The sequence below is a fragment of the Phacochoerus africanus genome, chromosome 5 (assembly GCF_016906955.1).
Source record: "Phacochoerus africanus isolate WHEZ1 chromosome 5, ROS_Pafr_v1, whole genome shotgun sequence".
NCBI classification, from domain to species: Eukaryota; Metazoa; Chordata; class Mammalia; order Artiodactyla; family Suidae; genus Phacochoerus; species Phacochoerus africanus.
In genome coordinates this window covers 124,717,831-124,740,221 of record NC_062548.1, presented here as the reverse complement: position 1 = coordinate 124,740,221, position 22,391 = coordinate 124,717,831, and the positions used below count along the sequence as shown (strand labels likewise).

Sequence of the window (22,391 nt, the reverse complement as noted above, 5' to 3'; positions counted from 1 at the left end):
TACTTCCAAAAAAGAACTTCAGACACAGACTAAATCAAATTTAGGTATTTCCAAATACCCCATTTTTATAAACTAGAAAAGAAAAAGTAAGCAATCCAGTGTCTAAATAGACCCTCATGATTTATGCAATAAGCCAAATTCCTCTATGCTTGAACAGGAATAGTTAAGGGGCTCTGCCGTCGAACATTCCTATAGCCTTGGGAAAGTCCGATCTCCTCTGTGCGTCTTGGTTTCTTCCTTTAGAAAAGTGAGGAAATGTAACTCAATGACCCTTACGTTAACATTATAAATATCCATTAGTTCTATTTCTAACCTGGGGACAATGATTTGGACTCCCTTGTTCCAGACACTGTCTGTGTGTATAATATGTAGTTTAATGTCTCTTTTAGGGTGTTTTTTTCTTTTTCTTTTTAGGGCTGAACCCATGGTACATGGAGGTTCCCGAGCTAGGGGTTGAATCTGCACTGCAGCTGCTGGCCCTACACCACAACCACAGCAACACGGAATCCAAGCCACGTCTGCGACCTACACCACAGCTCAAGGCAACGCCGCCAGATCCTTAACCCGCTGAGCAAGGCCAGGGATTGAACCTGCAACCTCAAGGATACTAGTTAGGTTCGTTTCTGCTGAGCCATGATGGGAACTCCCTAACTTCTCGCTCTTTTAAACTATGCTACTTGGAATAAGTAACAGAACAACACAACTGAAACAAGACCACAACCTGTAGAATGACGCTTAGCATTTGGGACGTGCTGCTCAGGAAGCACAGTCTTTCTCATTGCAGATCAATTTACCTTTAAACACACAACTTGGGAATTCAAAGAAATTCATGACAACCGCAAGGAGAAAGGCAATGTCCACATGCTTCACCCTGGCCCTAAAAGGGGCAATGAATATGGCACATAAAGTTTAAGTGAAATGTAAAACTTGCTCATTCTCAAAAAATGCTCGCTAGTGTTGACTGCGGTGCGTCATATTCTACGCACTGTGGGGAGGGTGCAGAGCAGGCTGGGAAGCGTCCTTGAAAGAAGCCAGTAGGAAAGAGGCCCTCCGTCTTTCCAAATCAGAAGTGTTTTCACAATGGAACAAAATCCTGTTTTAAGCTCGAGGCAGGGAGGCAGAGAGAGTCCATCAAGAACGCTAAAGGTGGGTTTGCATTTTCAGAACAAACCTGGATGGATCTGGTGTGTTTCTCCTGCGCTGTCCAGCAGAATTTTCTGGGATGACGGAAACATCTGGAATCTGCCTGGTCACATGTGGCTGTCGAACACTGAGTTCAGCTAGTGTGACCGATGAACTGCATTTTTTCATTTTACTTCAACTAATTTAAATTTCATTTGCCACGTGTAGCTAGGAGTTACCATATCCGACAGTACAGTGCTGAAGCATTCACTTTTATGGTGCGCCCTTTTTTTTTTTTTCCCTAAATACTCTCCCTTTGTCTGTCTTAGGATCATGAAATGAAACCAGAGGACAGGGCCTGATGCTTCCACTCATCCATTCAACGAGAGATGGGATCGAGCAAATTTCCTCCTATAGGACACCAACAGTGCCTGAAACCCTGAGAGAACCAAATTTTGCCCCAGAGAGAACATCCCCGGGTGCTAATAGGATGTCCTGGTGCCCTTAACCCCTGTGCTTGGTGAGTCCAAAGTGGAGCCAGGAAGGGGTGGGGCCGTTCAGACTCCTCTGACTAAGTGAGGCTGGGGTGGGGTGAGGAGCTGGGGAGCGGGGGGCTTAGAAAGGTCCTTGGTAAAGATGTACCCATAGCAAAATGTCTTTGATCACCTAGTACATTCCCATATGCTCCCATAGCAAATTGTCCCATATGCACCCATAGCAAAACATCACGGATCACCTAGTACGGTCCCAGCACCATTCTTATGGTGGGAGACAAACGATAAACACACACACACACACACACACACACACACACACACGTCTAATTGTGAGAACGATGAAGAAAACCACAGCAAGCAAAGAGGGATGGAGACTGATGGGATGCAGCAGTGGCTACAGGCTGGTTAGGTGATACTAATGTAAGACCCAAGTGAAGGAAATGAGCCACGTTGGCATTTGGGGCACTGAAGAAAAACCAACCCTCCAGCAGGATCATGGTTCTTTTTATAAATAAAATTTCGAAATCGGGCCAACGAGTGAACACCTTGTTATCTTCTTGTTTTAATCCTCACTGCTTGCTGGTGTAGATGGTGCAGGATCCTGAGGCCAGTCCAGCAGTATGGTTAGAATAAGTGTACCTATGCCCTCTGACCCAGCGTTCTCACTCCTGACTATATTGTCCCAGGAAGCTCTCACAGAGGAGGCTGTACTTGTCCCAGGATGTCCGTGACAACTGTCTCTGCTGAGGGAACCAGAGGTGATCTAGTGGTTCACGACTAGAGGAATAGGCAGGGAAGTAAAGTGCGGTGGATGCAGCCTCCGGCATTCAGTGCATCAGCAGGAATCCAATGTACACACAGTCACATGAGCATTTTTAAAATGCTGAAAGGGAACAACCAACCCCAAAATTAATATGGAACCACAAAAGACACAGAACCACCAAAGCAATCCTGAGGGACAAAAACCAAGCAGGAGGCATCACTCTCCCAGACTTCAGGCAATATTACAGAGCCACAGTCATCAAGACAGTGTGGTACTGGTACCAAAACAGACACACAGACCAATGGAACAGAATAGAGAACCCAGAAATAAACCCAGACACCTACAGTCAATTAATCTTCGACAAAGGAGGCAAGAATATAAAATGGGAAAAAGTCTTTTCAGCAAGAGTTTCTGGGAAAACTGGACAGCTGCATTTAAATCAATGAAACTGGAACACACCCTCACACCATGCACAAAAATCAACTCAAAATGGCTTAAAGACTTAAATGTAAGACAAGACACCATCAAACCCCTGGAAAAGAACACAGGCAAAACATTCTCTGACATCAACCTTACAAATCTTTTCTCAGGTCATTCTCCCAAAGCAACAGAAATAAAAGCAAAAATAAACCAATCAGACCTATTCAAACTGACAAGTTTTTGCACAGCAAAGGAAACTATAAAGAAACCCCAAAAGACAACTTACAGATTGGGCGAAAATAGTTTCAAACGATGCAACTGACAAGGGCTTAATCTCTAGAATATACAAACAACGTACACAACTCAACAGCAAAAAAGCCAACAGCCCAATTGAAAAATGGGCAAAAGACCTGACAGACATTTCTCCAGAGAAGATATACAGATGGCTTTGGAGTTCCCGTCGTGGCTCAGTGGTTAAGAAATCCGACTAGGAACCATGAGGTTGCAGGTTCGATCCCTGGCCTTGCTCATTGGGTTAAGGATCCGGCGTTGCCGTGAGCTGTGGTGTAGGTTGCAGACGCAGCTTGGATCCCACGTTGCTGTGGCTCTGGCGTAGGCCAGTAGCTACAGCTCTGATTCGACCCCTAACCTGGGAACCTCCATATGTCACGGGAGCAGCTCAAGAAATGGCAAAAAGATTTAAAAAAAAAAAAAAAAAGATACACAGATGGCTAGCAAGCACATGAAAAAATGCTCAACATCACTGATTATTAGAGAAATGCAAATCAAAACTACTATGAGGTACCACCTCACACCAGTCAGAATGGCCATCATTAATAAGTCCCACAAATAACAAATGCTGGAGAGGGTGTGGAGACAAGGGAACCCTCCTGCACTGTTGGTGGGAATGTAAATTGATACAACCACTATGGAAAACAGTATGGAGATAACTTAGAAAACTATACATAGAACTACCATATGACCCGGCAATCCTATCTGGTGTTGCTGTGGCTGTGGTTTAGGCCAGCAGCCACATCTCTGATTCCACCTCTAACCTGGAAATTTCCATATGCCCCAGGTGTGGCCATTTAAAACAAAAAACAAACAAACAAAAAAAAAGGAATTGTTTCCGTGGACTGTACCACAACGTCTTATATAGGGCATATATCTGGACAAAACTTTCCTTGAAAACGACACATGCACCCGCATGTTCATTGTAGCAATAATGAAACAACCTAAATGTCCATCAATAGATGATTGGATTAGGAAGATGTGGTATAGATACACAATGGAACACTACTCAGCCATAAAAAAGAATAAAACAATGCCATTTGCAACAACATGGATGGAACTAGAGACTCTCATACTAAGTGAAGTAAGTCAGAAAAAGAAAGACAAATACCATATGATATCACTTATATGAAATCCTGCTGTACAGCACTGAGAACTATATCTAGTCACTTATGATGGAGCATGATAATGTGAGAAAAAAGAATGTATGCATGTATGGGTGACTGGGTCACCTTGCTGTACAGTAGAAAATTGACAGAACACTCTAAACCAGCTATAGTGGAAAAAATAAAAATTATAAAATCAAATTAAAAAAATAAAATGCTGAAAGGAGGATAAAAACAATAAAACCTATTGCAGAGTATAATACATAGAAATGAAAAATACATTTTCAGAGAAGCACACCAAAGGCACACAAAATAAACGGAAGCAACATGTTAGCATTGTTTCCGTGTGGAGTTCCCATTGTGGCTCAGTGGGTTAAAGACCTGACATTGTCTCCATGAGGATGTGGGTTTGATCCCTGGCATCACTCAGTAGGTTAAAGATCTGGCGTTGCCTCCAACTGCAGAAGAGGTCATAGATGCAGCTGGGATCTATCTGGTGTTGCTGTGGCTGTGGTTTAGGCCAGCAGCCACATCTCTGATTCCACCTCTAACCTGGAAATTTCCATATGCCCCAGGTGTGGCCATTTAAAACAAAAAACAAACAAACAAAAAAAAAAGGAATTGTTTCCGTGGACTGTACCACAACGTCTTATCCCCAAACACAGTGGCTTAAAATAGAAACAATCATTTTCTTATTTGTCAGGCTTATGTGGGTCAGAAACTTGAGAAGCTTCACCTGGTTGATTCTGGCTGGGGGGTCTCCGGAAGCTGCAGACACAGGATAGCTTGAGCTGAAAGAGGTCGTGGGGCAGCTGGGAGCTGATAGGGCATCTCTCTTCTTCCAGCCTCAAGGCTTCTCCACATGGGCTCCTCTGTGCTTCCACGCAGCATGGCGACCTCAGAGCGGTCATACCATTTACCTAGGGTTCAAGTCGCCAGTACAAGTATTCCTGCCAAGAAACTGGAAGTTTCATAGTCTTTTCTGACCTGTTGGAAGTCAGGAAGCAGCACTATTGGTCACAAGAAAGCCACAAACCTAGTCACAGTCAAGAAGGAAATTTGTCTCTATGTCTTGATAGGTTACTGGCAAGGTTCTAGAACACCTGACAGGATTCATGTTGCTTGGAAAATAACACCACACTCTGCCCTGTAGCCACAATTCACACCTCTTTCACATACAAAATGCACTTAACCCCTCCCAAGCAACCATTAGAGCCTCATACCATTGACCTTAGGGGCAGCTTGAGGCCCCAAATCTCATCATCTAAAGCCTCCATGATGGGGTTCGTCAGGGCCAGCCCACTGAGTACCACTCTTTTTGATCCCAAAGCCTGTGAACCCAGTGGATAGTGGATAATTATTCTTCCCAACACAACCCAGGACATTGGGATGGCAAAGCATAATTGCAATAGACACTTTAAAAAAAAGGAAGAACCAGAAAGCTCACAGCAGCCTCTAGTTCATAGCAATTCTGAAATTCAGCCATCCAGCCAGGTACACCTTAGAAGTTCCCTTTTTTTTTTTTTGTCTTACGAGGGCCACACCCCTTGGCATCTGGAAGTTCTCAGGATAGGGGTGTAATTAGAGCTGCAGCCGCTGGCCTACACCACAGCCAAAGCAACACCAGATCTGAGCCCTGTCTGCAACCTACACTCCAGCTCACGGCAATGTCAGATCCTTAAACCACTGAGTGGGGCCAGGGATCATTGGTTTGGAGGGTCATTGCCTCCTAACCCCCGACACTGGTCAAGGGCCCAGTGTATTCTCATTGGCAAGTTCCACTGCCTCTCCATTTCCAGTCTGGACCCTTTTCTCTCCACCACTCTAATCCCAGTCACCATGACCTCTTACCTGGATCACTGCAAGAGCCTCCAGCTAGCCTCTCTTTCCATGTCTGCCCTACTCTCATCCAAACCTAAGCCACAGCGGTCGGAGGGATTCTTTGAAGATGCTTACCAGACCTGGTCTGAAAACCTGCCTAGGACCTCAGTCTGGCTTCTGCCTGCCTCTGAACCTCATCCCATAGGCTCACCAAGCTCTGGCCTTAAGATTCTTGGGCAGGAAGTTCATTCTCACTTTAATGCCTTTGCACTTATTTCCTCTGCCTTGAACTGTTAACCCTACATCTTTCCATAGCTCTTCTCTCACTTGTTCTGGGTCTCTGCTTAACCATTACTCTGCAGTCTTTCCTTAACACTTCGTCCAAAATGCCACTTCCCTCCCAAATCCTTACTCTGCTTTAGTATTCATAGCAATTACCATATGGCACTATGTTTCTCTAACTAGACTTTAAGGTCCATGAGGGCAGATTCCATATTACAGTAGGATTCCCAGTGCTTACAACAGTCACTAGTGGAGTTCCTATTATGGCTCGGGGGGTTAAGAACCCAACTAGTATCAGTGGGTTAAAGGATCCGTTGTTGCTGCAAGCTGCGGCATAGGTCAAGTATGCAGCTCAGATCTGGCGTTGCTATGGCTGTGATGGAGGCCGGTGGCTCTGGTTCCAATTCGACCCCTAGCCTAGAAACTACCTACGCTGTGAGTGCCACCCTAAAGACACACACACCCACAAAGTCAACAGCACATGGCAGGAACTTATTCATGTTAACGAATTACTCTTTATATCCTTAAACTGAAGTAAAACTAGGCAGCAAAATGATTAGTGAGTATTCTTACGCCGCTTTAGTTCCTATGGATTCTATCCAGAGCCCTAGCCAAAATGTAATAGGCCAGGTATCAATATTATATATAATGAAGCAAATTTCATTTACTGACTCAAAGAAACAACTGACTTAAAGAACAAAACATGTTCCAGTTAAAAAACATAGGCATTTAGTTCATGAGATACTCCTAACTGCTTAAACTTTTGGAACTCTTAAGTTCCAAATTAATTCTTCTGAAAAATCTAAGTTAGGCAAAATATAGGCCTCTATGTAGATGAATAAACAAGTCATAAATCTAACCAGGAAAGTGACTCAGGATGTAATAATTTGTACTCATTTGTACCACATCTAACTTGTACTCAGAAAACTTAATCAGACACTCTGGGTCACTTGTTTTTCACCATAGTCGGCAACAATTCTGATCCAATTTGTGAGTCCCAAGCAATAAAATGGGGACATTCTGATCTCTCTCTCTCTCCACATATATGTGTGTATGTATAATTTACCCAGCCCAGACATTCTGAAGATACGCAAAAAGGCACCAGGGGATGAGAGTAAGGGAGGAGGGGAACTGTGGAAAGTACTTAAGAAGAAGGCGATGAATCTTTAGTGTTGATTATCAGTATGAGTGACAGTATCATTTACATCTTGGCTTACTAAAACTAATTACATTTTGAGAATGATTTTAATCATGTCCAAGAAGGTAGGATTTAAGAGCTTTTCTTCCTCGTTTTGCAGGACTCAGTTCAGGCAAAGCTACCCAGATTAGAAAGCAGGAGTGGAAGAGTATATGAGGAATTCAAGTCACTATTCACAAACAGGCTCAATTTTGTCAGTATCTTCCCCAATTCACAAAAGCATGAACTTAAATGCATACAAACTTAAAGCTTTATTTTAGAAGTTAAACATATTTCAAAAAAGCAATCTTTGTATTCTAATTAATATAACCATTAATTAGAATATTGAGGATATTTTCACTTATGATAGTTGAAACCAAAATTTTTTGAGGCCAAAGCAATGAATAATCTTCAGCTCAACAAGAGATGCTTGGCTACCTGAGGATTCTATTTCCCATTCTGTATAAAGAACAACATTCAAAAACTATCACAAAAACTCAGACACTGAAATTATTTAGCTAATAAAAGTTTATGCATTTGGTATACTCTATTTCTTTTTTATATGAAAAAGCACATGTATGTTAAAATAGTTTTGATACAAATGAATTATAAATGTAAAAAAATCAGACTTTGTATTGTAAATGGAGGATGTTTAAAACATTCAGCACACATTTCCTCTTTCTGTAAATTTTTAATTTAGAAAAGCACAAGTTTTTGGACTTCACATTTGCCAACTGATCTCAACTTAAGACTAAATTAGACTCCTTCCCCTCATCAAGAACAAAATCCAGTTTTTCTCCATAACTGTAAGAAGTGCCGCTGCTTTTAAAATACTGCCTTTTTCTTAAAATACTTTCTTTTCAATTTCATAAATATTTATTGCTAGCAATATTGCAGTTCTTCTTGTTGGGTATTCATGTCTTTTTAAAAAGGTTAGCACTACTCCTAGTATCAAACATAGAGGATACAAACACGAGTTCGACTCATACTTTCTTTAAAAAAAAGTTCATAAATACCACTGCTTGCAACAGGCTATATTTCATCATTCTAAGAAGCACACTTCTTAACTCTAACTCAGGATGTGGCTTATAACTGACATAAGCTCACCATCAGCAGCTGGGCCTCTGGCTCCCAGCTATTTCTCTGGTCCAGGGGGGGCACTGCTTCCGCTCCTATTTTTCCAGCCCTTCTTCTCAGCTTGGTCTGCACAGTCCCTCTGGCCAGTGCCCTCTCTCAACTAAGCCAGAGCTTGGGAGGCCTTGGATTGCAAACTGAGGGACTTTAAAAGCAGGCCAGCATGCTGCAGGCCAGGGTGCACAAATGTGTCATAACCCAGTTCCAACAGGGATGAGACACTTAGCTGGGTGGGTGATGGACTGAGAGAAAGGCACTGTCGCAGAGCTGGCAGTGCTTTAGTGTTCTGAGAAAGTGCCTTATAAAGGGAGAGCATCTTAAATGTGATGAAACACAGTAACTAAAACTACAGCTCAGTCTGTAGCTTTATCTCCAGGGTTCAAGGTGATCTGTGCAGTCTGACCAAAGTTCTTACAGTCCTGTGTAGATCCCTCATCATTAATAAGCACAAAACAGACGCCAAATTCACCGTAAGCTGGTCCTCATCCCCAGCCCGCATGTGCACTGCCCCACCCCCTGCAATGAGAATAATGTCATATTCTGGAAAAGCAAAACTAAATATAACCAAGTGCTCAAACTTTTATTTTAATTCTTACAAAATACTATAGAAATGAACCCAAACTAAACAGATATGTACATGTACATTATGTACAAAATTTTAAACTTCTGAAAAAGAATCTATAAAATAGATGGTTAAAATAAAAAACAAACAAACTTAAAAAGATTTAAAACCAGGACTATGAAATTGATTTTCTCAAAGTAAAGTAATAGTAATTTTAAATTGCTGGTTTTGGTTGATCTTCTAGGCTTATTTACATGTTTCATTATGGTTGGATACATATAGGAGTTTCTTTTACTTCAGAATATCTTCGGTTTCAGTTTACTTCATCAAATAGTCCCGAATGTTTTTCCCTTTACACATCTTTCTATATGAGGATATGGCACATGAAGTCACAAATCAACTCCGGTCTTCTTCTTCCTCTTGAGACACAGGTCGGAAAGGCAACGTAGTTTGTCCTCTTTCAGGATCAGACATTCGAAGAATTCTAATCAGTTTACTTGGTGGAAGTGAACTGAAGGAAGCAAAATTAATTATTCCAATCTCCAAGAAAATTTTTTCACATTAAAAAAATTTCTGGGAGTTCCCATTATGGTTCAGCTGTAACGAACCTGACTAGAATCCATGAAGACACAGGTTCAATCCCTGGCCTCACTCAGTGGATTAAGGATCTGTTGTTGCCATGAGCTGTGGCAGACGTGGCTTGGATCCCCCATTGCTCTGGCTGTGGCATAGGCCAGCAGCTGCAGCTCCAATCTGACCCCTAGCCTGGGAACTTCCATATGCCGCAAGTATGGCCCTAAAAAGACCAAAAAAAGTAAAACTATCTCATGAAAATATAAATCTGAATGGCTGTGATCTGCTAATAGAGGGATATGTCTAATAACTGGAATTCTAGGAGAAATATAATTTGCAATAAGGAAATAATTTGTTTTCATTAAAAAAAATTACCTTCCTGCTAAATGCCATGGGTTTTCAGTTTGGAGGAAAAAGAAAGTAATAGAGACTTATATATGAACTATTTCTAACCCTTATTCTTTTTGTCTAGCCAGGAAGGAGTCACTTGGATATTTCCAGCCATAGTAAATTCCCATGTGATCAAGTGACTACTTCAGAGACAGAATCTCAACCTCAAGTGACACAGAGCCTGACTGACGCCTTAGAGATACCCAATAAATGCTGACTAACTTCAGGGTAGAGTTCTTTATTTAAAGACTGGTACCTGTGAGTCACCAGGAAGAGTTAAGACTAGGGAATTCATGAATTGTTTCTTTAGTCTAGTAGAATTACTAGAATTATATTGGGTGGTTATGATAGCCACAGAAGATCAGATTCAAAACGTAAGTGTTAACAAGTCAGTAATCATATTCAAATGAACTTGCCTCTGTTATTACAGGAGAAAACAAAATTTTAAACATCTAATAAGGAAAAAGTACCTTAAATCTCTGGAACTAGTTTTGGGCTAATTTTTCTTTTACTGGTCATTTATGCATTTGCAGTTTTAAAAATGAAGATTATGGAGTTCCTGTCGTGGCACAGCAGGAGTGAATCCAACTAGGAACCATGAGGTTGCGGGTTCAATCCCTGACCTTGCTCAGTGGGTTAAGGATCTGGCACTGCTGTGAGCTGTGGTGTAGGTTGGCAGCTGTAGCTCCGATTGGACCCCTAGCCTGGGAACCTCCATATGCCGTGGGTGTGGCCCCAAAAAGCAAAAATAAAATAAAGATTATAAAACATGTGTTTCCCCCTTTTATATACCCGACACATATATATGTGTATATATTCACAGCAGAGTTTTACAAAGTTACCTCATGCTTTGAGGAGTAAGCAAGATAAACTGTCTGAAGCGCTGGGAATCTGCCATCTTGAGTATCATGTCCATGGCAATTCTCCGGTTAACCATATCCTGGGGAACAGAGGCACAAGTCAGAGTGGCTGCTGTGTCAATCATGCTCTCATGAGAGCAGATTCTGCTGGTTATTACAAACCCCCTGAATTTTTATCCAGGGATCATCCACCATCCCATCTATGATGCCAAGCAATTCAAACAGGGAAGGATAATACTTAAATTATTAGTGGAAAATAACTGAATTATAAATTATCTTCCAGGTAATTTCTATAGTCAAAGTATTTTTAAATATAGTTCCCTGCCTCAAATATATTTAACAGTTAATCAGGAAATAGTCAAAAGATACAACTAGATGTTACAGAATAAATCAAACTTGCACAGTAATAGTTACTCAAGAGAACAGCATCAAAAGTGACTAGTTTCAAACCTATTCAATTAAGCCTCTCCAGTATTCCCTCAATGATTAAGGTGCTGTAAAAACTCTGTCCTCCTTCGCACCTTCTATGGTGTGTGCAATGTGAACCAATGTGATCTTCAGACCAAGGAGCAGGATGAAAGCCTGGGGGAGTGGACAGCAAACAATAACAACAAGCAAGAGGTGAGGAAGGAGCAGAGGGGATTTTAAATGAGGAAGAGACAGAGGGCAGACAATGTGTAACAAGGAAAGAAGAATCACAGACCACTGGTTTCACAGGTCTTGGGGTTGGGAGTGGTAATTTGCCACTAATCCAGGAAAAGAAAGACTTTGAGTGGAAAACAAGTTCCGTCTGAGACAGGCTGAGCATGACATGTGGTTTGCTCATCAGGTGATGTTTAGCAGGTAGCTGGGCACATGGGTCTAGAGGGCAGCAGAATAAGATGCTCAGACTTGGTGGGTATCCAAATGCAGGCAATAGACTTTGGGACTGCGTGCATGTGTGTGTGTGGAGGCGGGGTGAGTGGAGTAGGTAGAATATGATATCCAAGAACATTAACAACAAAGACGACCGCAAACATTTAAGGGTGCCTGGATTAGGGGAGGTGGACTCGCATGCTGGGAACAAAGAGGAGTGTGAAATGGGTAAGAAGGCACAGTTTAAGGGCTGGAAGATAAGTCTGTGGTGCCAAATCCTTTAAAGAATTCAAGTTCATTGATGATTTTTGCTAAACAAGTTTTGCTCGAGTATTGCAGTCTAAACCCAGATGACGGCAGGTTTAGTAACGAATGAGGCATGAAGAGGTAAGGAGAATGATGAACAGCAAAGCGGGAGGACTTTCCATGTGCCTGCACACAGAAGCACATTTCCCAGAGCACCTCACTGGAGCCTCACTCTAAGCCTATGGGGTGGGTGACTCATAATCTTATTTTACAGACACAGAACCTGAGGCCCAAAGGAGAACAGACACTTTATCCAAAGTCACTTGGATAACTGTGACAGTGGCAGGTTAATCTTCAGTTCTTTAACTTCCAAGTCCAATGTTCCTGCTCCCCCTTCTTTTGAAAAGTGTGGCTGTGCAACATGGGAGAGAACAAACTGGTGAGTGGTGAGAGCTGAAGCCAGGGTGGTGAGCTGGTTATACTTCCATGTTAAAACGGAAGAGGGAAATAAACTAGAGAAAAGGCTGAAATCGAGGACAGGGTCCCAGACAGTGTGGAAAGAACGGTAATTTTCTAGTTCTTCTCTACACTTAACACAGGCGAAGTGTCAGAGCAGGATCTTTTCTATTATGGGTAAAACTAATTCCTTCCCTAATTTGTATCTCAAACAATCAAAAAAAATTAAGAGAATTTAAAAGTTAACACTACCATGTAGACATCAAACTCATCCAGGCATCTGAAAGGAGATTCGGCAATGGACCAAAGAGAAAGAATGAAGCAAACCGTGGAAAAAGAACGTTCACCGCCAGATAAAGACCTCATGTCATTGAAAGCGGCTTTGCTTCCCTCTCCAGGCTGAACCTTGAATGAGTTAACAAAAAACAAAGTATAGAAAAAATCAGATTAATTTATTTACAAAAAAGATTAGCTAGCGATAGAAGGATGGATTTATAGTAAAAACAAACAAAACAAAATCACGTGGTGATGTGAAAATGACATCTATTCCATTTAAAATATTTTACAGTAAAACACTGAGCTGTGTAGGAGGGTTTTTGTTTTATTATAACATAATCAAATTGAAAACATTTCCTCACCATAACCAGATCTAACATACCAAAATTCGAAAGGCTTAACAATAAAAGTGCCAATGTTCGGCAAAGGTTAGTGATCAAAATAAGTTATTTAAACTAATTTTCCCATTATAGTTTCCCCCCGCCTCTCTAGCTTTATTGAGATAAAACTGGCATATAACATTGTTTAAGTTTAAGGTACACGGCATAATTTGAAATACATATACACAATGATTACCACGATGAGGTTAGTTAACACATCCATCAACTCACATAACTACTTTTTGGGAGGGTTGGTGGTGAGCATTTTTGAGATCTACTCTCTGAGCAACTTTCAAATGCACAATGTAGTATTTGTACCGGCATAAAAAGAAACAAAGACTGATGGAAGAGAACCAAAAGCCCAGAAATAAATTCATGTATATACAGTCAACTAATATTTGACAAAGGAGCCAAGATACACAACGGGGAAAGGACAGTCTCTTGGATAAATTGTGCTGGGAAAACTGGATACCCACATGCAAAAGAATGAAACTGGATTCCTATCTTACACCACTCGAAAATCAGCTCAGACTGGATTAAAGACTTAAACAGAAGACCTAAAGTTTTAAAACTCCGAGAAGAAAATATAAGAAAAGATTTATTTACCTTAAATACCTTGTACCCTGTGATCATCCTTACCCATCTCCTCTAGCCCCTCACTGCTGGCAAATACCATTCTACTCTGTTTCCATGAGTTTGGCTTTTCTAGATTTCACATGTAAGTGAGATCATACTCTATTTGCCTTTGTCTGACTGACTTCACTTAGCAATGCCTTCAGGATTCATCCATGTTGTTGCAATCGGCAGGATTTCCTTCTTTTTCTTACGGCTGAATAGTAATCCATTGTGTGTGTATGCACATACATGCACACATATTCATATATGACATACACACACCACATTTTCTTTACCCATTCATGTGTCAACCGACACTTGGGTTGTTTCTATGTCCTGGCTATTGTAAATAATGCTACAGTGAACATAGGGCTGCAGCAATCACTGCGATAGTGACTTTATTTCCTTTGGATATACATACAGAATTGCTGAATGACATGGTAGTTCTAGTTTTAATTTGCTGAGGAACCGCCATACTGTTTTCCACAGTGTCCACACCAGTTTATATTCCCAGTGACAGCAGACAGAGGTTCCCCTTCCTTCAAATCCTTGCCAGCATTTGTTTTCTCTTTTTGACAATAGCCCTTCTAGCAGGTGTGAGGTGATATCTCATTGTGTTTTGCTGATCACGAGTGATGGTGAACACCTTCTCATGTACCTGTTGGCCATCTGTCTTCTTTGGAAAAATGTCATTCAGGTTCTTCGCCAATTTTAAAATTGGATTGTTTGTTTTGCTATTGAGTTGTATGAGTTCCTTATGTATTTTGGATATTAACTCTCTATCAGATACATGGTTTGCAAATATTTCCTCCTATTCTGTAGGCTGCCTATTTTTTTTTTCCCTTTGGTCTTTTTAGGTCCTCACCCGTGGCACATGGAAGTTCCCAGGCTACGGGTTGAATTGGAGCTACAGCTGCTAGCATACACCACAGACACAGACACACAGGATCCAAGCCGCATCTGGGACCTACACCACAGCTCATGGCAACACTGGATCCTTAACCCACTGAGCGAGGCCAGAGAATGAACCTGTATCCTCATGGATACTAGTCAGATTCATTAACTGCGGAGCCACAATGGACCTCCCTGTAGGGTGCCTTTTTATCAATTCTTTTGGTGTGCAAAGGTTTTTTAGTTTGATGTAGTTCTACTTGTCTATTTTTGCTTTAGTTGCTTGTGCTTTTCAAAGCCAAAAATGTCACTGACAAGACCACCGTCAAGGATCTTCTTTCTTATGTTTTCTTCTGGGAGTCTTATGGTTTAAGTCCTTAATCCATTTCAAGTAGACTTTTATGAGTGGTTCTAAGACAGAGATCCAGAGTTCCCGTCATGGCTCAGTGGTTAACGAATCCGACTAGGAACCATGAGGTTGTAGGTTCAATCCCTGGCCTTGCTCAGTGGGTTAAGGATCTGGCGTTGCCGTGAGCTGTTGTGTAGGTCACAGATGCAGCTCGGATCCCACATTGCTGTGGCTCTGGCATAGGCCGGCAGCCACAGCTCTGATTAGACCCCTAGCCTGGGAATCTCCATATGCTGTGGGTGTGGCCACAGGAAAGACCAAAAGAAAAAAGAGATAGAGATCCAGTTTTCTCAACACAACTTACTGAGGAGACTATCCTTTCCCCCATAATATGTTCTTGGCTCCTTTGTCAAATATTAGTTAGCCTTATATGCACAGGCTTATTTCCGGGCTCTTGATTCTGTTCCATTGGTCTATGTGTTTATTTTTATGCCAGTAGTTCACTGTTTTGATTGCTACAGCTTAGTAACAAAGTTTGAAATCAGGACATGTGAAGCCTCTAGCTTGTTCTTTTTTCTCAGGATTGCTTTAGTTATTACGGGTCTTTTGAGGTTATGTATGAATTTTAGGATTGTTTTCTCTTTCTGTGAACAATGCCTTTGGAATCTAGATAGGGACAGCACCGAATCTACAGATAGCTTTGACAATATGGGCATTTTAAACAGTTAATTCCTCTGATTCATATACAAGGGTTATCTTTCCATTCATTTTTATTTTTAATTTCTTTCATCAATGTCTTATAGTTTTCACTGTATAGATCTTTCTTTAAATTTATTCCTAAATATTTCATTGTTTTTGATGCTACTGTAAATGGGATTGTTTTTTGTCACATTTTTAAGTGCCAAGATAATCTTTCATTACTTGAATTATAGTGACATCTAGTGGTTAAACTGCTTTAAAATTAATTAGCGAAAGTCAAAAGATATAGGACCAACTTAAAACAGGCTCTCACGTGGCCAAAAAACAGCAGCAATGAGTTTAAATGCATAAATTTAAAAAATTTCTTGAGGAGTTCCCACTGTGGCTCAGAGGGTTAAGACCTCGACAGTCTCCATGAGAATGAGGGTTTGATCCTGGGCCTTGCTCAGTGGGTTAAGGATCTGGCATTGGTGCAAGATGCAGCATAGGTCACAGAAGCAGCTCAGATCAGGTGTAGCAATGGCTGTGGCGTAGGCCTGCAGCTGCAGCTCTAATTCGACCCTTAGCCTGGGACCTTCCATATGCCACTGGTGTGGCCATAAAAAGAATAAGTAAATAAAAATAAGTGAGTGATCATGGGAACAATAAAAAAAGTGATTAGTGAGATAACGCTTTTATATGATTTCCTGAGAACACAGTATAAATGAACTTGGAAGGAATTCTATTTCATTTTGACAGAATTCCAGATTTTTTATACACACACACACACACACACACGCTCAGGATGAAAAAACAGAGTACCAACCAGTTTTATCATTTGTGTTTTAACAGACACATTCTACAAACAACTATTTGAAAAGTTATATGGTTCTCAAATGAGCATTTGCTTATTTTTTAATCTTCTAAGGGTTATTTTAAAAAACTCTGAATTTAAACTTAACACTGAAATTTTATATTTACCATCAAAGCCTGAATCCTCTATGAAAATCCAAGTGAAAAGGCAACATTAACATAAGCAGCAAAACGCCAAGCCAAACCAACTCAACACAAAAAAATCCACATAAAAGAACCAAGTTACAGAATGCAGTCTTTTGCACCAAAACTGCATTCTTCTATCAGCCTAATAAATGAAGCCCCAGATAAATCATGGAGATCTAAATTTGCTCCCTGGTTCTATTGGTAAATCTATCATGGGACTTCAGGCTCAGTTTTCTTGTTTGTAAAATGAAGACTACCTAACTTAAAAATTCTTGATGTAATAATATTCTTTTGATTAATGGGGACGTTGATGGTTTCAGCTGTCTTGTACTGCTACAGTTCTAGAAACAGACTATCCAAACACCTAATACTTTCTTTTTTTTTCATTTTTATTAAAGAACACAAAGCTTACGTGTTCACCTTAAATAACTTTGACATGTACATACACACACACACATATATCCAAGTAACTATTTCTCAGATGAAGACAGAACATTTCTAGCATCTCAGCAGACTCCCTGTATCCTCTCCCCAGTCACTACCAACCCCTAAAAGGTAACCACTATTATGACTTTAATCACCATAGATGAATTTTACTGGTTTCTAAATAGTTCTGAAAAGTGGAATTGTTTTAATAGACCCTGCAAGACAGGTTTCCAGATTAGTTCTGCCATATTATACTTCTGTTAGCAAGGAATGAGCCTTAAAAATCCACACACTCAGGAACACAAGGTATTATCAGTCTTGCTGATTTTGGTCAGGCTAACAGGAGTGTGATAGTAATTTATTATGGTACAAACTTGCATTTCCCTGATGATCACTGATACTGAGTACTTTTTCAGGTGCCTACTGGCCACTTGGTGTATTAATGAAGTTCCTTTGTATATTAATAAGTTAAAATTTATCTAATTTTAAATGCACTGCCATTCTTTTTCTTAATTATTATTATCCTTAAAAAATGTTAGATATGTATCCTTTTTTGTATATGTGTGTTGCAAACTATTACTTATTCTAAGTATTAAAATGGAAGTATAATATTTATGACAACTAAAAGTACTAAGCAAATATTTGAAAAGTTTATTTAGTGGGTAGTTGCTCTTGACATACTGACTACATGATTTTTAACGCTATATCCCACACTTCCTCCTTTAATTGCATGTGACTATGAAAGAATCTGCACGCAGAGACTCACAAAGTTGAAAGTGGTGGCTTTGTTTCTACAGAAGGGGCTAAATATAAGAATACCTTTCAAAATAAGCGGTACAAAGACAATCACGTGGGGTAGAATAGTCACTGAGAATTTTTTTCTTGGTTTCCTATAGTGAGACCAGAGAATATGGACTTTCTATAATGTCTCACATAAATGCTGTAAGGATTACAAGAAAGAATGAGTGGCATGAAAATAAAAGGTAAATATCTGTCAATGAAAATAAAATTCCTAATTATCACCATAAGAAAATAATGAGGTTGTATGAAAGAAAAAAAAAAAGCTAAACTAGTAACTTCGGTCAGTAAAATTAATTAAATTTTGAATACTCGGCAAATACTATCTTAAAAATAGGTTATTCTATTTTCCCAATGACGACAGAGGTAAAAACTTACCCATCTATCATCAAAAAGAAAGGTGGCAGCTAATTCCCCGAATGATTAAATGCAAAGAGTTAGGATACTTACTGATATAGTAAGAGTTTCATTCTTGTGGTCAAAATTCATTTTTCCACAATAGGCCCGCTGAGATAGTAAGTTGTCAAAGTACAATTTGCATCGTAAAGTCAAACACCTTGAAAAAAGAAAATTGGGAACATTAAGAAGAATACAAAGATACCGAACTGTATATTCATCATGATCTTTTAAACAGCAATGTAAGACCGGACGAATATATGCTAAGATGTCAACACTGGGTGAATTTTAGGTGATTTTTGCCCATGTCTTTATATTTTGTTCATGTCTCCACATTTCTACCACCCCATTTCCTTTTATAATAAACATAAAATAATGCCATCCCAGGTACAATAAAACCCATTATATTTTAGCCAGTCCACAGGAATCTACTGATTATTCAATGTATTTATATATCACCCTATACAGAAAACATAAATCTTGTCCTTGAGAGGACTGCCCTCTAGAAGTGTCAAAGAGAATGATAAACAGCCTATTCACTTGCCTGTTTCCCTTTAACTTTATAGCAGCAAAAGGGCGAGCGCAATCTCCACATCACGTTGTGTCTGTGATACCTTACACGCTGCCTCACAGCGCAAACTCCACTTATTTATCAGATGGCACTCTGCTGTAAGGAAGACCTTTCTTGTTTTCCTCAATTATTTATTTACTTACTACCCTTCTATTTATAAAGATTTAGTCAGATTCTTACTTTATTCATTGGGTTACCACCCATTACTGTTCTTATTAATTTGGGTCTTCAAATTGTCCCAATTTTGCCAATGGGAGCTCCTAAAAGCTGCCTCTTATGCTCTTTTATCATGACTACATTTTGGGGGGGCACTTCCTTACTTTCTGGTGTATCAAGAGGCTCATCAGTACCTTCTCTGCTCAGATCTGGTATCACCAGCCATTTTTCCAAGGAGCCTTGATTCCTTTTGGTGAGAAATGGTATTTAGAAAATAAGATCTGGGTAACAGGTGACTGGCTATTTTTCTTCACATCTTTGTTCCTTGATGAGTCTTACGTTCTAGTAGCTATCATTTTATTCTTTTCCCTCTCAATTCCCTTTCTATACTATATTAAATCTCCACATTAGAAAATGCCAAGAGCTTGGGTTTTCTTTTGCTGCCACAACAACTACTGCTAGCTGGTTTTCAGAATTTACTGTTAACTTTTCTACCTTTCAATACAGACATGTATTCTTCAAGTGCTTCCACTCATGGGGTGTCTAAAAGAGACTGTCCTTGTAAAACGGCAAGGTTATCCAATATAAAGAGATAAAACTGTTAAAAATTTTGACCATTTTTTACTGTACTCCCAAGACTGTATAAACAGTACAAAACATATCATAAACAATATAAATATCATACACAAGTATTATATATGATATATGTATATGTGTGATATATGTATATATTGTATATGATATATGCATATATATGTATATAAAATATAAGCAATATAAAACACATCGAGATAATAAACTATAAGACCAATGCTTTTACAGAAAATATTTTATATAAAATTTCTAATTAATGATATAAAAATAAATCTATTGCTTCTGGAAAAGGTATAGTAATAGGCATTAGATTTATTCTTCTGAGTGAAACAACTAGAGAATTGGACAAAATGTATGAAATGAGTTTTCAGACCCTGGACGTCCGACACTGCTGGCAGTTCAGCCAAAAGGATCTCTGAAAGATGGGAAACAAACAGATCGAGCCCAGGGGATGTCCCCAAATTACTGCTTCTGTTAAGAGTAAAAGGGAGTGGAAAGCCAAGCAGAGCCTAGAGGTCTCCTGGTTTGAGCAGCCAGAGCTGGGGGCTTGGGGAGGCCAGGGCCGCTCCGGCTCAGGAAGCAGAGTCCAGAGAAGAAAGGGCAGCACAGAGAGAACTCTAGAGAACCCAGAGAGGCTGGGCGAGCCTCGGGCTGAGTCCCTTCCTAGTCAGTGCTGGTGTGAGGACACTGCCCAAGACTGGTAAGAGAAACACCCCAAAGCAGCAGAAACAATCCCGAGGTCACCCAGAGCCAGGACTAGTTCACATTCCCACAGGCACGAGTGGAATATAACTCACAGGGTATCAGTAGAGCACTCAGAAGAGCACGGGTTCACAGGTAGAATAAAATTGGTCCTTGACCAAAGCCTGCTCTGGTCTCACCTAAAAACTTAAAAGCAGCCTCAAAAGGATAAAATTAAAAACTCTTTAATTCAAGTCCTAATAACATGCTTATAAAACTGAAACACACATTTCAAAAACTAACCTACAGTTTAGTTAAGGAATATGGTCAAACATGCAAGCCTGTTTCTCATTATGGCTTCATCTGAACTTCCCCATATGTATTAGAGCTCACTAAAATTTTTTTTCCTATGGTCTTAAGACTGTAGTTTTTGGTATAAAGGCAGATAAAATCATGTTACTAAGGGAATGCCATAGGGAAGTTTGAGGTTAGGTAGAACGATTAGGGCTGCTTTGGATTCAAGTATATAAAGGGTCAACCCTGGTTTATTTCTCTTGTGATTTTTAGCTGGGATCAATCTATTCCTGTGAGTCTGCATGTTTCTGGGTACGTTGATAATATTCAGTTTCACTGATCTGTATTCATTCATTCAATCAATATATATCAAGTTCCTACTGTATTTCAGGCACAGTAGTAGGTACTGGGGATACAGCAGCAATAACAAAACAGATTCTGCATCCACGCAGCTACAACTTTCCCGCAGATCATGGTAAATCAACTGAGAAACTAAACAGGTCCCATGGAAACTTGTATCCCTCAAGAACATGCAATGTTCAAGAGTGAAAGAGGCTGTTTCAGGAACCAATGAGCTTCCAAAGGAAGCAGAGTCTGAACAGCCGTCCTTGAGTTTTCCAGTAATCTAATGTAGTGAAGGTTAAAAAAGATTGCTATAAACGTCCCTTCAAATCCAGAATTCTCTGGTTAATTTTAGGATCCCAGACACTAAACATTTTTTTTTTCTAAACAAATCATGCAAGTTGTTTTAATTTAATATATTACTCTTTCTAAAGGAGAATGTGATTAACAATAGCAACAAAAGAGCCAAAAATGTAGAAGTGGTAATATTTCTTAATGTACTTACCTTCTAAATTGTTGATATGTTTTGTATCTATGAGTCATTATTTCTTCCAGTAATTTAATAAACCTTTTTAAAGTCCTTACTTTGTTATCCAGATCAAGATAGGTTTCTTTTGCTTCTTGATACTGCCTATTTTATGAATAAAATATTAAGTAAATAAATACCAGTCACTGAAACATAAAGTAAAATCTCAAATACATTTAATACTAAGAACAGGGAATGTAGGGAGTGCTGAGGGGCCCAGTAGAAGCAGATTTCATAAATCTCAAGACAAAATACGCTACTAGAATGACAGTGTATTCTGATTGGGGAGAGCTGTAAGACTGTCTGGGCAGAAACCAAGTCCAACCCCCAGAGAAAACAAAGAATGGGGGTGAGGAAATGCCCAAATGGGGCCCGGAGTGGCTGATCTTAAGAGAATGCCAGCAAATACAGACCGTCTAAAAAGGAAGGGATCACACTGGAAGGCGAGAAACGTTCCCCTTAGTGACAGATGCCAAGCAGGAACAGAAGAACACAGGGTGAGCATTAGGATCCCCCACCTCAGCCTGAACAAGGCAAGGTCAAAGAGGTCAAAGAAGCAGGGCTGTGGAGTGCAACAGCTCATTGCTTAGCAAGGGAAAGAAAGATCCTGATGAAGTATGAAGAGCAAAGCCTGGCCACAGCTCTCAGTTATCTGCCCTATCCTCCTTCAAATGTCAAGTCGAGGAAAATTCAACTAATTAAAAATATGATTAACAAAAAAAAGCACAAGACATCCATACGAAGATATTTATGGGGGGGAAAAAAGGAGCTGGGAAAGAGCTGTGAAATTCTCCCTAAAGACAACAAAAACTTGTTAGAACAATGCTGCCAAAAGTAGATTAAATTTATAATTGAATAGCATAA

At 40.0% G+C, this 22,391-nt stretch overlaps 1 protein-coding gene across 8 annotated transcripts in view; it reads right to left on the bottom strand.

Annotated features, from left to right (window-relative positions):
- Window positions 1-9,174: 9,174 nt before the first annotated feature.
- The window catches only part of SMC6 (structural maintenance of chromosomes 6), a 72,051-nt gene continuing 58,834 nt past the window's right edge, over window positions 9,175-22,391 (bottom strand). The window contains exons 23-27 of one of the 8 annotated variants that reach the window (XM_047782595.1): window positions 21,507-21,632; window positions 18,418-18,523; window positions 12,808-12,960; window positions 10,981-11,078; window positions 9,175-9,686 (exon numbers count right to left, since the gene is read on the bottom strand). In XM_047782595.1, coding sequence (XP_047638551.1) covers window positions 9,572-9,686; window positions 10,981-11,078; window positions 12,808-12,960; window positions 18,418-18,523; window positions 21,507-21,632 — 598 coding nt within the window. In that variant the 3' untranslated portion in view covers window positions 9,175-9,571. The other 7 variants (XM_047782596.1, XM_047782600.1, XM_047782598.1 and 4 more) reach the window with 7 other exon arrangements.